At 53.7% G+C, this 19,937-nt stretch overlaps 5 protein-coding genes across 5 annotated transcripts; 1 reads left to right on the forward strand and 4 right to left on the reverse strand.

Moving 5' to 3' along the window:
• Positions 1-3,693: 3,693 nt before the first annotated feature.
• On the forward strand, positions 3,694-5,304 carry CPAR01_04857 (uncharacterized protein; the record flags this gene model as incomplete). Its single annotated transcript, XM_060489137.1, has 1 exon — positions 3,694-5,304. The coding sequence occupies one exon, from the start codon at positions 3,694-3,696 to the stop codon at positions 5,302-5,304; it is 1,611 nt and encodes a 536-aa protein (XP_060353343.1).
• A 520-nt stretch (positions 5,305-5,824) lies between these two features.
• On the reverse strand, positions 5,825-6,508 carry CPAR01_04858 (acetyltransferase; the record flags this gene model as incomplete). The annotated part of the gene is made up of 1 exon (XM_060489138.1): positions 5,825-6,508. The coding sequence occupies one exon, from the start codon at positions 6,506-6,508 to the stop codon at positions 5,825-5,827; it is 684 nt and encodes a 227-aa protein (XP_060353344.1).
• A 1,156-nt stretch (positions 6,509-7,664) lies between these two features.
• Positions 7,665-10,789, reverse strand: CPAR01_04859 (OPT oligopeptide transporter; the record flags this gene model as incomplete). Its single annotated transcript, XM_060489139.1, has 2 exons — positions 7,665-8,568; positions 8,616-10,789. 2 exons carry the CDS (start codon positions 10,787-10,789, stop codon positions 7,665-7,667), a joined length of 3,078 nt encoding a protein of 1,025 aa, XP_060353345.1.
• A 1,003-nt stretch (positions 10,790-11,792) lies between these two features.
• On the reverse strand, positions 11,793-11,936 carry CPAR01_04860 (uncharacterized protein; the record flags this gene model as incomplete). The annotated part of the gene is made up of 1 exon (XM_060489140.1): positions 11,793-11,936. One exon carries the CDS (start codon positions 11,934-11,936, stop codon positions 11,793-11,795), a length of 144 nt encoding a protein of 47 aa, XP_060353346.1.
• Positions 11,937-15,933: 3,997 nt separating this feature from the next.
• CPAR01_04861 (copper-transporting P-type ATPase) lies at positions 15,934-19,260 on the reverse strand (the record flags this gene model as incomplete). The annotated part of the gene is made up of 3 exons (XM_060489141.1): positions 15,934-18,824; positions 18,873-18,941; positions 18,996-19,260. 3 exons carry the CDS (start codon positions 19,258-19,260, stop codon positions 15,934-15,936), a joined length of 3,225 nt encoding a protein of 1,074 aa, XP_060353347.1.
• Between the last annotated feature and the right edge of the window lie 677 nt (positions 19,261-19,937).

Genomic DNA, 19,937 nt, shown 5'->3' on the forward strand with positions numbered 1-19,937 from the left:
GGTGCAGATTTCTTTGTTGCGGTGTCTTGGAATCGACCTCTCAGCATTGATGGCTCCGTTTGTGACCGGCCACCGCTCCTTCTTTTGCCTTATCGAGGTGAGGCTACAAAGTGATAGATGACTGGTAAGATGGTGGAAGTGGGAGACACGGAGAGTACAGACTGAAGGCGGTCTAATATGTTTTCTTGGAAGAGAACTCACGAGACCAAGTCTAATGAAGTGAGATTACTGCTGATGCTTGTGTGGTGGTCGCAAGTTACCGCATGTGTCGTCTCGGTGTTGAAGAACCGGGTAGGCCAAACGGCTCCGGGGAAGCTTCCATGCAGGAGGATCCGCAAGTCCGCCCAACTTGGAGAAAGCTCACAAAAGCAGCCAAGCTGGTGGCTTGTCGTGTGCTAACATGAGAGGTATCTGAGCTACTGAGCCATGCTGGGAGGGCCTACTTGGAAGAGGCCAGAGATCGAAGCTAGGCAGGTTTCATCAGATATCACCAGCTCAAACATTTGGTCCGTTGAGAGGCTTCACAGAAGAATGTGGAGCTCATCCGCCAAAACTCTAGAGTCATTGGGGAAGTTTGCAAGCGCAAATACAGCAGACGCTCCCGCAAAGACCAAACAGGTATGGGTCCCGTTTTTTTGGAGGCGCACTGGGGTGGGATTTGCAGAGCGGGTTCGCGGATAGGTGCATAGAGTGCCATCTGGCCGTTGACTCTAACAGCTTGTTCAAGATGGTGGAACAAGGCTGGTCATCCTGCAGTGTTGAAGATCTCAGGGCAACGTAAACCTGACTCGGCACGCGCGACCGCGGCCCTGAAGAACAGAGAGTAACCAGAGTACATGCTAAAGACGCCCAGTTGCGGTTTGCCATGACTGAAAGCCTTCGCGTTAGCGGTCGATCGTGAATACTGGACTATTCCTCTTCGAATGACACGTAATCCTATGAGCGAGCGTGGATGTTGGCCTGTCGTCAGACCGCCAAAGCCGGATCATCTTCTTTGTGGCCTGGCTATGTGCATATCCGTAGGCAGACCAGTGATTTGCTAAGATAATCCTGGTTTCTTCGAGAGAAGCATGATCCGTATCATGCTTTTGTGTGGCTCCTCTTGAAGGGGGTGGCTGCAGCTGTCACCAGAAAGCTCCTTGTTCCCCCACGAGCTTGTCTGCGTACAAGCACGAAGAAAATGTCCGATGGGAAGCACAAGAGTATGGTCTATCTTGGGTTACTGCCCCTAGAATGGCGTAGCGGGTCCATCGGCTGAAATCTTCCTTACGACAGTGGTATCGACCAGACGGTGGAGACCTTTGTTCGAATAGGTTGTCGGTCAAGCACGATCGGCCTGATGGAATCAGCTCTGGACAAATCCGACTGTCTTGACACCTTTCGCTGGGTTGCTGAAGTGATGCTACGAGTGGCAGTACTCACGAATCCACAGCATGTCGAGAATACGGAGGACGGCATTGGCCATAGTCGAGTCAATGGACCCCCTGCTTAGTGCTTCGTTAATATGGTAAGTAGGCATTGGCTTTCTGCGGCCTACCGCGCACCGCTACTTTCGACAAGCATTCAGTCAGGCGTGGTCGCGGCCCCCAGGCTGGGCAATCTTGCAAACGGACTAAATGATGAGCTGGCCGGGGTCATGGACCCTGAAAGACAGCTCATCTACTTTGCAAGGATAGAAGTAGACTTGGACGACAGCCGCTTTTGGGACCCTTGTTGTAGATTGACGAACTGATATCTAGGCGTTTGTTCAAATGTTTCGCAGCGTTAGGCGATGCCGCAAAGAGAGACGGCAACCCCGCTAGATCCTGACGACAACGAGCTGCCTTGGACCGTGGTTTTTGGGTCCAAATGTTCAGGGGCCCAATAGAGTGCCAAATCCGGCGCTGTTGAGACTCCTGAGGGAAGTACTGGTGAAGATGCCATCGTGGTTTCAGATGGCCATTCCCTGTCTCGGTGACACCACAGTGAGTGGCAGGAGAGGGGTGGCGACGTCGCCATGCGTAGTGCGACTTAAGAATAGCAGCGGTGACGGCTGTGCGCATCGTCTTCGGAATACTTTGCTCTTTTTCCATGCAGGATTCGGGAGTAAGTCGTGCACAGCGGAGATGAAAAGCGTGATTGTGTAGCTCGACCGACGGATGAGCAGCTCCACCTATGCGGCGGCCAAGAGTAAGGCCATCCGTAGTCCATCAGGCCACGGAGTTAGCAAGCAATGTTAGGGAGTGCTGGTCTCGTCGAGATCTCCTTCCGTTTCGAATCTGCAGTGAAGATTTGGTGTTCGAGTTCTCCGGGCTTGAACATGTTGATAACCGTTGTTCCTGATCACCAGAACCCGATTCTGGTCAAGGCTGTACTCTACGTTTCCAAGTAAGAGAAGCTAACATGAGGCCTCAAAATCCATTTGAAACCGATCAGGATGATGAAGGAGTCCGCTAAGCTTAAGTCGCAATTAGCAAATGACATAAATGTCTCTGTGATACTGGCCTGAGGAGGTGACGGCGGTCACCTCTCACAGTGCGACCTGATACCTCGTGGTTCTACGGCTCGCCCTCGATGCAAACTCGTCGTGGCCGGCGCTGCACCACTGCTGCGTTGCACGGCGTCGGAAGGAGAATAAATGTGTGGAGAAGGAAGATACTCTTGTGCGATGTCTGATGATATCTCCGAGAAGCTGTGAATTGAGAGGAGGCTGGCAAGGGTCGCTCTAATGTTGAGGTTGATGTAGAACGAGGGGTTGTGTCACACAACAACGGCTCGAGGACACAAGTATAGCATCCAGACAATTACCGTATCAGCGAGTAGGCACCATAGATGCTAAACTGCCTTGAGTAGAGATCTTCTCTTGGCTCATCAAAAAGGAAGCGTCGACATAAGCGACCCACCTTCCCTAGAAGTCTCGGAGACGGAGAGCGCCTTAGCTAAGCACCCGGGCCCGTCTTCTTCCCCAACGGCCCAAAGACGCCAACTTTTTGGTTGCACACCCTCTCTCATCTCCCGAACCATCTCATGAACAGGCCCGTTCATCCAGTTTCGTCGGCCCGAGTTTAATTAAGTCTTTTCCCGAAGAGGCTTTCCATTTTCATCATGACCGGCCGTCGACAGACGTTACTCGAGAACCCCACAAAGAGCCTCCTCGACCACATCTAAACCTAAATCACCAAACTTGCTGCGTCAGGCATCGAGCGCCATGATGGTACGGAGTACTGTCCTCAGTGCTCTGCTACAACTTTCGAACGGGATTCGTGCACAGAAGCCCTTGCCATTCCATCATCACCAGCTAAACTCATCGTCAGGGAGAAGTGGTACGAAGCATTGCAGTGGAAATTCTACTGGCAGCAACGCAACTCGAAAAATTGGTCTTACACGTTTGAAAACAAGACACTCGAATGATTTTAGGACTGTCATACAGCTCGGACATACTTGGGTGAAGATATTCTGGGTGCAGCAGCGTTGTGTCTCTGCACTTGGCATGGAGGCGCCATAGTCTACGCGTTTCGCCGGATGTGTGTATGGTGTGTCTCACTACCTCTCACTACCTCAGAGGCGGACTGAATTCCACACACCATCCCTTTATCGTGGCCAACATTCCTCAGAATCCCCTCAAAAAGATGGCAATGTCCTCCGAATGGGGGGATTTGTTTGTTCGTTCGCGTCAAGTGTTGCTTTTGACAGCGGCCTTGATTTATTGACAAAATGGGCGCCCTTCCACCCACAATGCAGCCCATGTACGCTTATCACAACCATGCCAGGGCATTACACGCGGTAACGTTTTTGCTTGTCCTTCTTTTCATATTGATTCAGGTTGCAAAAAGTCGACAAGATGCTTACGAAGTCATCGACGTCGATCCTCTTGTGCCGGTGGTCAAGACCAGCCAAAAAGAAACTTCTGTACATGGCAGCGACTACCTGAGAGAATTTGCGGAGCGGCACAGTCTTACACAAAACATATCTTGGTACTCTCAGAGGATCAGGGTCGTACCAGAAGCCCCTCAGAGGTTCCCAACAACAAACATCAAGCGCGCGTTTGCCGACAAGGAGTTTCAAAACATTCGTTGGGATGACGAGAGTTTCGATATGTACCCCGAGGGCGATGCAAACGATCTTCCCGTAGCCACAAGCATACTACCAGGCGCCGTCGACGCTTCCGATTTGCTGTTCGGCATCTCCACGACTTACAAGCGCCTCACAAACGCCAATGACTCCCTCATCATGGACTGGCAGCGGTGGCTCACGAACGGGCATGGCAAATCGAACGGGGCGACTGTCGTCGTGACTCTTTACCGAGCCACCAGTGGAGAGGCGTGGGAAATATACGAGAAGCTGCAAGCGTTCGGCATAGACGCTACAGTGGTGCCACTAGAAAAGAAACGGGACAAACCTTCGAGATATCTTGACTTGGTCACCATTCTCATGGATGTCAACGAGGCCTTGACCGAGCAGGAACACGGCAAGAAGTATTTTGGCCTCCTGGACGACGACATATTCCTCCCCACTCCAGGACAGCTCACCCAAAGGCTTTCCAAGTTTGACACCTCGAGCCCATACTACATCGGGCTTCCCAGCGAGCGGCCAGACTGGTCCGTCGAGAACGACACAGCAGTCACCCACGGCGGCGGTGCCATTTTCCTCACCCCGCCCGGTGCCCTACTCGTCTCTCACCTGCCATGCCGGCCCGAAGAAGGGTTCACCGGAAACCACACCAAATGGGACAGCATCCTCCACGACTGCGTGACGACCCACACCGACCTCTCCTTCCACGTTCTCCCGAGCTTCTACTCCCCCACAGACGCCCTCTACAACATCCAAGCAGCGACCTACGACCTGGGCGTCTCCCCGCTGACCCTCCGCCACTACAAGTCCCGCCACCGCTTCGATCCCAGCCAGGGCCACGCGGTGACGTCCGTCTGCGGCGAGGCCTGCTTCCTGCAGCGCTTCCGGTTCGCCGACGACTGGGTGCTGGTGAACGGGTACTCGCTCACGCACTACTGCGCCGGGTCCGAGGTCGTGCCCATGGAAGCCGATGCGGATCTCCAGGGGGCTATGCAATACGGGCAGGAGGCCGAGATGCCGCTAGGTGAGGGTATCGTGCTACACGACTCTACGGAGGATAAAGAAGTCGTGACGTGGAGGGGCACGAGGAACGTATGGCTGTTGCTGGATTCTGTTGTTGGGGAGAAGGGAGAGGTCTGGCAGGTGTATGTGAAGAGGCGAGGCGGTTCGGGCTTCATGGATGGAGAGGAGGAGGGTGAGGATGGTGATGGCGACCATCTTGATTCTGTAGTTGTGCTTATTTGGGAGTCTTGAGCTTTGCGTAGGACGCAAGTAAACAACTGACATTCAACTTCACTTTAGTGATGTGTACTCGATGTGATTCGGGTGTTTATAATCATGCTCTTTTCCGTGAACAATTTCGTGTCCTTCCAGACTCCACCTACAGATCTACAAACATGAGCTTACAGGCCTGGGTTTCGGTGGCATCGAAGCCAAGACACCATAGGCATGTACGGCCCTCGTACGATCATACTGTAAGATGACTCTGGTTTAACCTTGGAGCCCGCCCAGTAGAATAGTACACACGATTCTAGGTCTCGGATGGGCATCAAATTCCGTGATAATTAAGAATGATTTCTGCCGCTATTTCTTTCTGGTTTGATAGCTCCCTACTTAGGGGCAACATCACCCTTTCATTCTTGAATAAACCCGTTCAACGTGAGCCGCCCCTCAATCAAGACGGGAAACAACAAAGACAGAACGAAACCAAACCCAGGTCTCCAACCGCTCTCAAACAAACTTTAGACACCCTTCACAGTTCATCAAACCCCGTTCACCTCCTCCACGTCTCCCCCGTAACCTCAAAAAACACCTCCCCATCCCCCTCCTCCTTCCCAGGCTTCACAACCCCCGTCCACCCAAACCTCTTCTCAACCAACCCCCTCATCGGCACATTCCTCTCGCTCATCGTAGCGCTCACCCTCTCAAGCTGCAGCCCGCTCTCGGCGACCTTCTCAAACCCCCACTCGACAGCCAACCGCACCGCCTCGGCCGCGAACCCCCGGCCCCGATACTCCGGATTAATCATGACGCCCACGTCGCCGACTCTGACCCTCTGCCCGTCCTCTCCGTGCTCGTTGATGCCGCCGTACCCGCCGAACCCGATGACCGTTCCCTCCTTCTCCTGCTCCTCCCTCCCCCCTGACGATTCCGTGTCCCTGCTAACATCACCAACATGAACGATGACTAAATTCACCCTCCCCGGCCCGCTCACGACCTTGCCGCTCGCCTCGTCGACGACACTCGGCACGGAAGCGCTCTCCCTCATCCTCGCAATCACAATCTTGGCCACCTCGGGGGAGATAGCCGAGGCGTGCGGGTCGTACTTCGTATTTTCCGGGTCCGATAGCACGGCCGAGACGGCGGCGAAATCGGATTCTTCCAGAGTGCGGAGGAGGAGTGGGTGGGTTGGCGAGCGGAGGGTCGTGGGGAGGTGGGATGCTTGTGTCGGTGCCATGGTTGACGAAGATTTTTGGAGGAGATATATTTAAGAGGTTTTTTGGTGGGTAGATAGGTTGTCTTGCTTTGTTTGAGCTGGTGTTGATGGGGGTTGCGATATTTGCTTTGGGTTTGATGTTGAGATGAACCGACGTTCAAGTTGGAACGGATTGAGCTTCTGGGGGTTGAAATGTATGAGCTCAACTGTAATTCGTCAAGAACGAGACTTCAAGCAGGACAAACAAGACGAATGAGATGAAAAGTTATCAGCGTCTTTTCAACTCTCGAATCGCCGTCCTACAGAGCCCTCTTAAATCCTCAACTTCAATGCCCCTCACCCCGCGAACCTCCAACCCCTCTCAATATCAACAATCCGATACTCCAAGCCCCCTGCCCATCGCAATCCTCTAAACCGAATCCTAAATGTGCTGACGGCCGTCAGAATACAGGACGAAAACCCCCCACACTCGCTTTCCATGGAACGTCGCAATCGGCAGCGGCTCCAACAGCACCCGTCAGCCAATACGAGAGTAGCGTCAGCCGCAAAGATCAATCCACCCGAATTTGGCCTCACTTTTTATTCCAACCCCAAAATTGCCTAGCTTATCCTATCCCAGCAAGGGGCAGGCTGACTCATTCTCCTTCATGGCAATGTCAATCTCACATACAGTTCTCCGACTTACTTGCGCCCACAACCGAAGGATTCAGATGCCGCCCCCAATCCGTTTCGAGAAGGTCGGCGATGTCCCGGCACGGACAGCAACGAATCGGGTTTCGGCGAGGGGGCATCAAACGGTCTGGAGCCACGATGACGGATTTGATCTTCGTAGTGTACGAAGCCTACGCGCGATAATAAGAGTCACTGGTTTCTCTATTTGAACCCTGTGACTCACTGTTCATTTCAGATTGTATTCATCAGCACGAATCGAGGCAGGCGTAAACCGAGACCCAAAGTGGTCTTTGCATCAAATTTCGCGATGCAGCACCTCTCTATGATGTGCTTCTAAATGCGTGAATAATTATCCCTAGGGCTGCAATTAACCCAAGCCAATGGCAAAACTCCATCTCTTGCATCTTAATCCAAAAACTATGCCATCCTTATACCTGCTTGCCATGCCGAAAAATGTATCAAAGAATTTCCATAAAATCGTTTCGTTTCGTGTCGCCAAAAGGGATCACCACTTGTCGGGGCCGAAATGCCCTCCCTCAGGCACTGTGTTATACGAGCACGCTTGCCAGTCGCAGCCCTGCTTGTACACTTCTGTACCCCACCATTTAAAGCCCTTCATGTGCCCAGGGTAGACGAAGCCAAAGAACACCACGACGATGCCGAACGCCAGACTCGAGTCCAACGCCGCGCTCATAGTCATGGTGTACTTTGCCCACCACGCGCTCTTTCTCCTCTTGACCAGGTAGTTGAACACATAGCATACCACCGCCCATACCGAGAAGTTGAGCCCCGTCGCTGGTGGGATCCACGCCATGGACCCGAAGACGACCGGTAGGTTAATCTTTCGGAGAATGCTGTGCCTGTTTTTGCGCGCGTAGAGCCACAGGGGAATCGGCGCGATGGCTCCAATCAGGAAGCACCACACAAGTCCGCGGTACGTTGCGTTCGGTCCGAAGAACTCGCCCGGTCCAACCACACCCCAGAGAATGGAGCCGTTGAAGTGCACACGCGCGATCGGGCATGTGAAGCCATTAACAGCCTCTGGCGTACAAATACCCTTGACATTGGCAAACATCCAATTGAGAACGCCAATCTGGGTCAGGGACGACACGATCGTGGCCACCATTTGCACCGAAAACATAATGCGGGGCGGAATCTTCATGTAATGGCCGAGCTTGAGATCAGAGGCAAACTTGATGCCTTGAGCTGACGAGATGTAGCCATAGGTGACAAACACCATGTTTGCGATTGGGCGGCCAGGGAACACGGCGCCGCAGATGAGCTGGCAGATGAGGTAGATGCTGCTGTGCTGATTGGTCACTGCCATGATGATGCCATTAGGGATGAAGAATATGGCGCAGATCCCCAGTGACATGAGCAAGCCGTACCACGGGAGGTGGATGGGGTAACTATATTGTTAGCCTATAATCGATTCAACTTGTGAGGAGAGTCTTACTATTCGACGACAAAAATGCCCACTGCCAGCATCGAGACGAACGTGGCTAGATACCAGGAAAGGGGAGCATCCTTGTACCGCTTCATCAGCCGGCAGTGAACATCTTCTCGGAACATCATGCCCTCGAGGTTGGATGAAGATCTTGAGAGACCTCCGTGACTGCTGAATGATCGCTGGGGTCTGATGTGCTCAGAGCTGCCCGAGACAGGCTGGTAAACCGCCTGGCCTTCATTGCGAGCTTCCGCCATGGCCGTTTTCCACGTATTCCACATATCCTTGCCATGCCAGCAAACCGTGTGCGTCAGCAGCGCCGCCAGGGCAGCGAACTGAACACCATAGCTGAGCACATAGGTGATGGGCAGGAACACCCGACTGTACTTGCTGTATGCATCTCTGTCGAAGAGGAACTCGGATGTCAGGATCTTGCTCACATCGTAGACCTTGCCCTTGTTGTCGAATACCGCAGAAGACAAAATTGGCATATACGATGAGTAGAACACATTGGCGTAGTAGGCGATAGGCGCAATGAGCCACATGACGATGACGAGACCGCCAATGACGTTCATCGCAGCCCAGAAAGGGACCAAAAGGGGAGATCCAATATACGTGACCTGAGCCCAGTCGAAGGTCAGGGGAAACAGTCCCAGGCCAGAAACAGTGCCAAATAGGTTGGCAACCACCACGTTTTTCGGCGCAAACCACGTAATGACGTTGAAGTAGCTGAGACAAGGCATCAGAAGGCCGGGAAGGAAGTAAAAGACGAAACCGCCGAACCAAACGAGGTAGAAAAACTTCCACCTCGAGATCCTCCAGCCGTCCGCGATCCTGTTCTCTTCCTTGTGGAGAGTCCCGAACATGGCCGCAGACATCAAGGTTCCGGGCCAAATCATACCGCTGGGTCGAACCAGAAATCGACGCGTAAGGCCGGCAAAAGCGTAGCCGAGGATTTGAGTCGACAGAATCAGGAGAATTTGATAGGTGATTGTGGCTTCCTGGTGGTAAAACCTAGACTGCTCGACAATGACGTCGGTAGCAAAAGCGAAGCCGAACGAGACGTTGCTGCTCACGTAGACGCAAGTATGCTCCTTTTCGTTCCACCGACCTTGCGCAAGCCATCTGCGAAATCGGGTCACGGATCGTTTCGCTGGCGGCCGGTTCACGGCATCAGTCTGGAGAACACCATCCAGAAATTCCTCCGCAGGATCGCTGTGATATTTGAGGAGGTAGTCCCACATGAGACCAAGTGGGTGGACAAGCAACAAGGCAATGACGGGCGTAATAGCAACACTGGGGTATCGTAGCGAGAAGAACAAGTTGGTAGAGGAACCAAGCACTGAAAACAAAAACGACAGCGTCCACATTCTCGGAGTGTTGATGGACAGGGTGATATTATCCGTTGGTGGCACCGAGGCGCGGACGACTTCGTGAGGCGAATTATCAGCCGGATCCTCGTCGGGTTCGCTGCCTGTGTAGTCATCGTAGTCCACCTCATCCTCGGCCGCGTCTGATTTTGCATCCTCGAGCATGTTTGTCGTCACCGGAGCTTGGGTTACACCAAAGCGCCCCTCCAGCCCGGTTGTAAGGGCGGCAGCATCCAACTCCTCGGACAGACGAGAGCTCTCCCTTCTTGAGGCAGTGGAGAACCTCGAGGAAGCTGACCTGGTGGTGTCGGATACATATCGCATTGGATGTGCGTTTCCCGTCCTTGAATCACTCCCGGTAGGTGATACATTGCGGCTGGGATCTTGGGATACGGCGCCGTATGAAGGGGCGTCGTCGCGCGAAGAGCGCAAGAGAGAAGGTTTCGAAGGCATTATGCCGTCGTCTAGATGCGGGACGGGAGACTGAGGGATCGGTTCGATCGTATCGTCACCATGTTCGCCGGCGCTGGAAGCGTGGGAAAGGGTAGAGGGTCGGCTTCGCAAAGTGGAAGGGCGAGATCGAGGGTGGCGTGCCGTGTTATATGGGTCAGAGGCGGTTTGTACGGATGACGAGGTAGTCGAAGGATTCGCAACATCAGCTTCAGCAGCGGCAGTGCTGTCGTTCGTGGGACCGTCTGCAGGTGCAAGAAGAGGCAGAGGTTCTAGAGCCAAAGCAACCGTATCGGCGTCGGGGTCGGGAGGGAAAGGTGCCTTTGGCTTGCTTTTGTGGCCGGATGCCCTTCTTTGGCTCATGGCTCCTCACCAGTCGAGTGCCAGTGGCAGTAGCCCGGACAGGCAAGAAGAAGCAACGAGCGACGGGTCAGAAACAGAGACGACAGGGAAGCGCGAGTAGTGTGAGTGGACTGTGGACCATGGACCTTGACCGTGGGCTCTGGATGGAGGGATGGAGGGGGGCACCGCGGCGGACTGGTCTGGAGGGAGTGGGCGTGGGCGTGGGAATGGTAGCTTGGTGGGGGTGGCTATCGTCGGGGGTGTGGACGATAGAGACAGAGGGAGACTGAGAAGTGTACGGATAGTCTGTTTGTGTGCTGATTCAATGTGTGATGTGGCCCAGCTGCGTTAACGGAACAGCACGGAACCTTGACTGGCCAAAGTTGGCACAACTCGGACGGTTGAATGGAAGCCTAGACGTTGACCGCAATGAGAGGTCCTGTTCCTGTGAACTGACCTACCCTGCCTTGATGCTGCTCCCTCTCCCTTTCGTGAGCTGAGGCGTGGCACCGCGTTTTGTTTGGCAGTATTGGGCCGCTTGTCTCGGTTGGTAGACGGGGGAAAGCCACTTGGTGGCCAAGAAAAGGAACACTAGCGGGTTTAGAGTGGAATCAGATCGGTGGGAACCCCAAGAAGCTGGAGCGGCAAGTTGCAACTACTGCGCAGGTAGGGAACGACACCGGTGTCGAATTGTTGACCGGCGGCGGTTTCGCGGATGTCTAGGGATGACGGACGTGGTGTGAATGGGCTGAAAAGATGATGCAACGTAAGAGGTGCAGATGGGATTTCGCTGGCGCAGGTTGAAAGCGAGAGAAAAAACGAGTTACGGATTGGTGGACGAATGACAGTTGTCCGTGGGGGTTTAGCCTTGCCCAGAAAGGCCAGTGACCCGGGCGCAGCTCCAAGTTCCTCCAACCCATGGCCCTAATCCTGGCTGTTGGGTCCATGCTTGGGAGGCCTGAAGCCTGGAGGTGAGGATGCCAGTCAGTGCTCGGATGCGATGCTTGTCAAGGACTCAAGGGGCCTAGGATGAGGGATGAGGGATCGAGGGTGCCGCCTGTGCCCTGTATCCGATTCTTGTGCGTCTGTGTGTTTGCGGAGGGATTCCCGTCACACTTCTCTCTGTTCGTGCCCTTCTGGGACCGTGCCGTACGAAATGGAGCAACATTCCTGACTCGACTCCGCAGTCGGTGGTGTTTTGACCGTGAATAACTATGATCCAAGGTGCTTTTGGAAGGGGAAGGGAAGCATAGCAGGAAGCTTGGTAGAGCAGGAGGCATGCAATCTCTTGCTCCACGGCCAAGTCTGCGGCCAGCCTACCTCATCCCATTCCAGGTTCATGCTGCGTATGCCGCCCGCCGGCTGTCAATGTCATGTACAATATCAACAACCTTGCGGTGTGTTCAGCACAGCGGATTGTGAGAAATGATGGTCATTACAAATGCAAAGACGGTGAATGGTCCCTTGAGAGCCGGGCTTGTGTGCAACTAGAGCAAGGCACAGCAGAAGTTCCTCTAGACCCCGGTCTCATTGGAAGAGCTGTAACGGTAAGGGTGTGCTGCTGCCGCCTTAGCGATGGGTAAGATGGGCTTTCCAAGGGGGAATTGTCGATTTGCGGCGATCCCAGGCTGCCGCGACTTGCAGCTTGCCTCGCACTGCAGGCTGCAGGACGACGATCCAACGAGCAGCCTGGTCCAACGACACGGCATGCAGGCAGACTGGGCAGCCCCAGAGGAGAGATTCGGAGGCCGCAGGACGAGGTGCAGGCGTCACAGACACGGCACGTAAGCTGAATGGGCAGTATCTATGAGGGTCGAGCCAAGACCCGATCAGAGTTGGGATTGTCGAAGCTATCGACGGCTCGGGCGGGAAGCGAAGCCCATGTCCTTGGTCCCTTGGTCTATCAGGATCGGTACGGATACGCCTCTCCCATTACTAATTAGTAGCTCGTGGGTCTCTGGCGGGTAGAATGGGGGCATCAGGCGGACATGGCGGGATGACACCACTCTAACGAGCCGATTCGCATCTGCCATGGCATGCCGCATGGCCTATCCAGAAGAGAGCATGGTACAGAGTATTTGGGCCTATTGGCGTTTGGCTAATAAGCCGATGCAAAGTAGTCGTTCCGGGCAGCCCTGTCAAATGATGGGACCCCCAGAGGCCGTGCGCAACAAGGGGACTGCGGCGTCAGCAGCGGGTAATAAACCATAAGCAAAAGTTGGAGTTGACATACTAGTGTACTACGTATGTACGAAGTAGTGACGGACAAACATTGGACAAACGTGAGGAGGCTGAGCTTCCCGTCTGCGGCGACCGGCTGCTGGAAAAGGGCAAGATGAGGCGCCTCCCGTTTGAGCCCGAACAAAAAATGTGCAACGCTTCCCGAAGGATAAAAAAAGACAAAGGCAAAAGAGGAGTCCGGATGGTTACGGAGCTCAGAAGGGCAAGATCAGATTAGATAAGCGCTTAGTCCCTCGCTACGTACGGTATTACCTAAGGTAGTAAGGTGAGGTGAGGAAGGTGAGTGTTTGACAGTCGCATTCTCGTGCCGGTCCGCGCCTTCCATTGGGTGGGCAGATCAAACACATACAGCAAGAGCCGTGCGAAGACCCCTCCATGCCTTCCTTTTGCTGCTCAATCTGCTGCTTATGTTGCTTCAGTCCAAGGCACCGGCAGGCACGACATCAGATCGACTGAGCTGCAGTTGCCAGTTATGTTACCATCCCGAACCTGCCGTCTTCCTGTATGGTGGCCGTGCCTGCCTGCCTGCCCGGACCTGAGTGAAGCGCCGATCCGATATACGGAACCAGAAAGTTCCACTCGCCGACCTCGAAACTTCAGACTTTCACAGTCGGGTGTGTTCGCAAACTCTCGGTCAACATCCATCGCCTTAGTTCTCTATACCTTCTCGTCTATCTAAAGGACCTACCACCACTGGACCGACTGACAACGGTTCAGTTGCCCAACGAGTACCCTGCATTAGACGGTCATCCATACATCCAGTCCACGTACAAATGGCCATCCCTCCTCAACTGCATGGGAGCCCGAAGCCAACAAGCGCCAACGCACTTTACGATCCGCCTATAACCCAAGGAACCGGACGCCAAAAACGCTGCGGGCTTGGCCGGTGGTCACACGTCCGCCGCCAAACCACGGCATGTGCACCAGAACGAGATCCGTCCCCACTGCGCATGACGATGCCACTTGCTGCACGCATAAACCCTATTTCGCAACCCCGAGTTATTTCTCTCCATCGACCATGGATGAGACAGCCTGCCATTCTCAGCCTCTTTCACATCATGGCTCTTGTTGGCATTCAGGGTCACTGCCCTGTCCCCGTGCAAATCCGTTGTCTGTTAACTTCCAAGGCAGAGAGTGTCACTCAAAATAAAAATGCCCATCACTTGCAAGTCGCGCATGCGCTTAGAGCGGGTATCCAATCTGTTGGCCAAATCTGTCATCGCAATGCCGACGAGTCAAACCTTGAACCCTGCCCGCACTTCCTCTCGCGTTTGTTTCTTTGCTTTTTTTTTCTCTTCCTCGCCGCCCACAGACGTCGGCCGGACCAACAGCAACCCTACCCTTACCGGCTTACACACCGATCCGGCCCGGCGGTGACTGGTCGGTGGTCTCAAACCACCTCCATCGTGGAACTTACCCAACCACGCAAGTCAGCCTCCGTGGTGCATCAAGACCAGAATCACGATCCCGATGAATGCAATCCACCCTCCCGGCTCCATGTCACATCCGCACCTTGACCGCTCACGTGGTCAACTCGATGTGCCAGGCTTTTGCATGTTGTTGGTTTGAGTTAGTACGGTCTATAGCGACGATGCCACACTTTTGTCGCCACCCAGCCTCACTTCTCGCATCACGACGCCTCATACTTTACTCTCACCGCTCAGCACATGAAATATGCTGTCATCGCCTGCACGACATTTGCACCCTAGCATCGACTCCCATGGCAGCTGTGCAAGGATGCTGACGTTCTTGTATGCTTCGATATGCTTACTCTCATGGCAGGACGCAATAACTTTATTGTATCCGTACACCCTGTCTCCCCGTGGACTGCGCTCGATTCGAGAGTTCGAGATCACAAGCTGGTCCTCCGGGCTCCATCTGGCTGGTTCACATCGTTGCCCTCCGAGTTTTGGTGGCTGGGCTCCTGCGGGGCCGTTCACCGTTGACAGCACTTCACGGTGGATCCGGAGCAAGTCCCGTCTTTTCGGCGGGGCGGTAAGATTTTGTTTGGTAATGCACGTCTCTGGATTGGGCAATGCAAGTACCAAAGTGCGAGGATTATTGTTGCAAGACGTCATCGGCTGTAGGCAGGTCTATTCCGATATGGCCAATGAGTGAGGTTGGAGAATGTGTGAATCGTGATTCGCTGTTCATTCCAACATGTCTGTACATGGCACTGGCAAGGTACGTTTGGCGAATCAACTTTGATGTAATCTTCCCTTGAAGAGAATGAAACAACTCTCAGCAGACTTCACATCCTAGATTTCACAAGACGCTGCTCGGTCACAGTACTAAGACAACTCTGATGTGCTGAGGCTCTTCAGGGCTCTGCGTTCCCCCTTTCCCACACAAGCCGCCATGTCAGGTTCAGCTAAATTGGAAGAGATGGAAAGAGATTAGTTTTCAGAGAATCTGTGATGAGCCTCATCTCGTGTATCCCATAAACACATCTTTCGACACATGAATGACAATGAGGCTATTTTCGCATCGAGGGCGTAACTTGGCAAGAAATCATCACACAAGCAAAATGAGGGTCGGACAAGCAATTGCAGTCTCTTGTATTTATATTCCCGTAATCGATTGGTCACCTCTTCTAGCCATGCACCAGAGTGGCAGACCTCGGCACGTTGAACGTCTTCTTGTAGTAAGAACTACCTCAGAGCGAGCGGAAGTGAGAAGCCCAGTGAAGCTACCAAGTCGTGGTTGCTCTAGTAACTTCATCGCACTCGTAAACGAAGCAAAGTAAGCAAAATGCCAGACCAGACTTCAATCCCTTTGCGTTTGTCGGTGGTGTTGAATCCCTATCCCCCAGAACAGCCGTCATCAACCAGTAATGACGAGAAAGAAAAAATCGACCTATGCCTCAGCCCGCAGGTGTTGAACGTGCCAGCCAGGCCTCATCACACGTGTTCAACACCTGCCCCTTAGACCTCGGTTCGGATCTTCTTCCCCAACATTGTCAGGGCAGCGACGATGACAGGGATCACGCTGACCATTTCACCCAAGCCCGCATATGCGGGAGGGATCTTGAAGTGGACAGGCTCGAACGCGCCTCCGGCAAGCAAGATGGCGAGCACGTTGTACACGGCCGACCATACAAAGTTGAACACCATGCGGTGGAAGCTGGCGCGGCTGACCTCAAGCACGAAGGGGATACCCTCGAGGCCTGCAAGGAGAACTACATCTGCAGCTCCGCGTGTGACATCGCTGGCTGAAGCTGCGCTGCCAAGTTGAACGCCTACATCAGCCTGGGTGACTGCCACCGCATCGTTGGTTCCGTCGCCGACAAACATGACGATCTTGCCCTCTGACATTAACGAGGCAACATAGTCACGCTTCTGCGACGGGGTGCGCCGAGACGCCACATTGTGGATGCTAACTTGGGCGGCGACAGATTCAACGGCTTGAGTTTGGTCACCAGAAACCAAGTGAACGGCAATGTTTTGACGTGTGAGCTGAGCGACAACTTTTTTTGCTTCCGAACGAAGACGTGTGCGCAATCCAAATATGGCAATAGGGATAGAGTCACTGGTGATGACGAGGATCGTCATGTTCGACTCTTGGAAACGAATGACGGAAGGCAGAGCATTGGCGTCAGTCCACGAGGGGTTTCCGGCGCAGACTTTGAGGCCATTGTAGCTTGCTTCAACACCTGCGCCAGGGATGACTCGAGGATCGGTAACCTTGACTTCGCGGGTTGCCCGTGAGGCAAGGTATTTCGCCAGGGCTGTAGACACGGGGTGGTTGTTGCCTGCCACAAGGGCTTTGGTGATGGCACGAGCCTCGTCATGGTCGGCAAGCAGAATCTGTTCCTCGATAACGTCAAGATCGCCCTCAGTTATGGTCCCAGTCTTGTCGAATACGACATCGCTAACCTTTCGAGCCCTCTCGGTGCACTCGGCTGATTTGATGATGACACCTCCTCTAGCGGCAATGCCACCGGCCACAACCAAGACCATAGGCACCGCAAGGCCGAGTGCGCAAGGACAAGAGACAGCGAGGACAGCAATAGCGTAGGTGATGGCAGTGGAGATCGACTTCCCAGTCGGTTCACCATGAACTCTGACACCGATGACGGTCCAGACAACAAGGACAACAATGGCAACGGCCGTGACGACAGGCACGAACCACCCTGCGACACGATCTGCAACGTCCTGGATCCTTGGTTTGGAATTTGCTGCTTCCTCGACTAGTTCGGCAATGTCGGTAACGGTGTTCTTTCCAGGGAGACGAGTAAGTTGGGCGATCAGAGTGCCGGATCCGTTGATGGTGCCTGCGATCACAGTGTCACGCGATGTTTTGAAGACCGGGACGCTCTCACCAGTCAGCATAGACTCGTCGACCTCACTCGATCCAGTGACCACAAGGCCGTCTGTAGGGACAACCGAGTTCGGGAGAACTTTGAACTTGTCGCCGTACTGGAGGAGGCGGGCGTCGATTTGAACATCCTTCCCATCTTCAATAACAACTGCAGTTGACGTCTGTAGCGAACGCAGGGACACGGCAGCAACGGCACGAATGCGTGCGTAAGCAGCAGTCAAGCGGCCGAGAAGCACAAGTGTAATCAGGAGGGTGCTCGTTTCGAAGAACTCGCGGGGATCGAGTGGCCGGTCAGCCATATGAAATCCAAATCCTACAACCGAGTAGACATATGCAGCCGTGATGCTGATGACAACCAGCATGTCCATCTCAATAGCGCCGCTGTGCACGAGAGATGATATGGCTGGTTTGTAAAAGTCTGGCACGGCTATGAGCTGAACGAAAGTCGCCAAGACAATCGAAATAATCGAGCGTGTCTTGGGCTCAAGCTTCTCGCCCCAAGCGAGAACAACGACGGGAATGGTGAGAGTCGCCGCGGCGGCCGTCTTGATCAGTTGATCATACATCCTCTTTCTTCCACTTGCGATGGACGAGTCATCGCGAGGGGGAGCTAGTCCAGTAGAGTGCGGTCCTATTTTGTTGAAAAGCGTTCGAGCTCCAATAACAGCTGGGTCGTAGATGACTCTCGCAGTTCTTTTGTCAATCAAGCTCACTTCGCTTATACCAACGATCGCCAGGTCAGTCAGCGCCTTAGCAGACGGGCCCGAGGCGAGAATGTCCAGCGTCTGATCATCGCTCGACATTCGAGTGCAATGGAAGCCCGTCGCCCGTTCGGTGTTGCGGATGATGTCGTCGGCCTTTCCTGCAGAACCGTCAAGAGTGAACTCGGCGCTGCCCATGACAAAGTTGACTCGTACACCAGACACTCCAGGTATCCCTTTGAGGGTTCGTTCAAGTTTGTTCCCGCATCCAGAACAGGTCATGCCGTCGACAACGAGGGCAACGTGCTCGGATCCAGCATCCTTCTCGATGTCCTTGTCCATGTTGCCATCAATGGCAAGGTTTCCTTTCTCGTAAGCGGATCCAGGAGCTTCAACGTCGTGGCCGCTGCAGCAGTCGGACTGATCATCGCGAATAGGCTTGATGGCCATGTCATGGTCGTGAACGGCTTGCGATTTATTGCGACGTCGCTTAATCCCGTGATGATGATGATGCTTGTGTTGGCTATGAGCATGCGCGGTCGTGTGCGCCTCCGCAGGTTCGCGGCGCTTCTTCCCGGCGGAAGACTTCACAGGAGAGGCTGCGGCTGTGACGGCGGGCTTTTGCTCGCTGCAGCAGGCGGTTGGAAGACCGCGATCAAGAATGCTGCGGCAAATGCAACGGGCCGATTCGAGATAGGCGCTGTACTGCTCGAAAGCCTTGGAGAGATGGGTGCTGCAAGCAGAGGCTGGATGGCGACCGTCCTTGTCATGGGAATGCTCGTGGGCACCTACTTCTGTGAGCTGTAAGCACACTTGACGATGACCAGGATTTCATAGCATACCATCGTGGGCTGTGTCGTCTTCGCAGGATTTCTCGCACTCGACGGCGGCAGCAGCAACGATACAATTCTCTGTCGTACGGTGTTAGACAATGTACACATGACATCACGGGGAATTTCTCGTACCATCACAGTGCTCTTCCTTGGAGGTGCAGCACTCGAGCTTGATAGAGCGACAGGTCGAATCGTCTTCGGAATCACAGAAAGTTTCGGCATCGCAGTTCTCATCCAGGCAGTTCACATCCAAAGCATCTTCGCATGTTCCATCGCCAGCACAGCAGTCGTCAAGCCTGGGATTATCTTCATGTTCGTGCCCAAGGTCACCGCCGTTTACAGGACCCGCGCATCCATGGTCCTTGGTAGGCTCGTCGGAGCAGCATCCCGCACCCATCGTGTTCAAATAAGGCTGCTTTATTCGATAAGTCTGTCGATAAGGAGGAGAGTCATGTGAGGAGAGTAAGAAAAATGTTGAAGATGTTTGGGAGAGGAGTAAAATGCTGCCTCGAAAAAGTGTCCTATCAGACGTCTAAAACGGGAGAGCTCCAACGCAGCTGGGGTTTTACCGGGGTTACATGCAAGAGGAAGGCGTGGTGACTTCGGCAGTGGGCATTCCCGGATCGAACGACCCCATGTCGGAAGTTACCATCGCAAACATCATTCGTCCATTTCCTGCTTGGTGACCCTTTGCTAACTTTTGCCGTTTCTGAGTGTCCCGAATATGTGATTTTTACGTGATGAACATGCCAAGCTCGGGAACACGTCTTTTGAGATGGCCATCAGTAATACCCACCTCAAGCAGCGCAGTAGCATGAATCATTGCATTTCGACTGAAAAGAATCTGGCTGAAGGTTTTATCTTCGGCTAAAGACCGGACGAGTTAAGATGGACGGACGTAAGAGATGGTGCTCAAGATCTGACTTCAGATGACGCTTCGTCGGAGCATTCGAGAGAAAAAAGACATGGGAGAAAGCAATGTGCACGGAGCTCCAATAATACAGTCTCAAGAAAACGACATTGAACTAATTACTCTGAGTCTAATTGTTTGCAGCCAGAGCTTTTGGTCGCCTA

Source organism: Colletotrichum paranaense (genome assembly GCF_030867605.1).
Source record: "Colletotrichum paranaense strain IMI 384185 chromosome Unknown Scaffold_3.1, whole genome shotgun sequence".
NCBI classification, from domain to species: domain Eukaryota; kingdom Fungi; phylum Ascomycota; class Sordariomycetes; order Glomerellales; family Glomerellaceae; genus Colletotrichum; species Colletotrichum paranaense.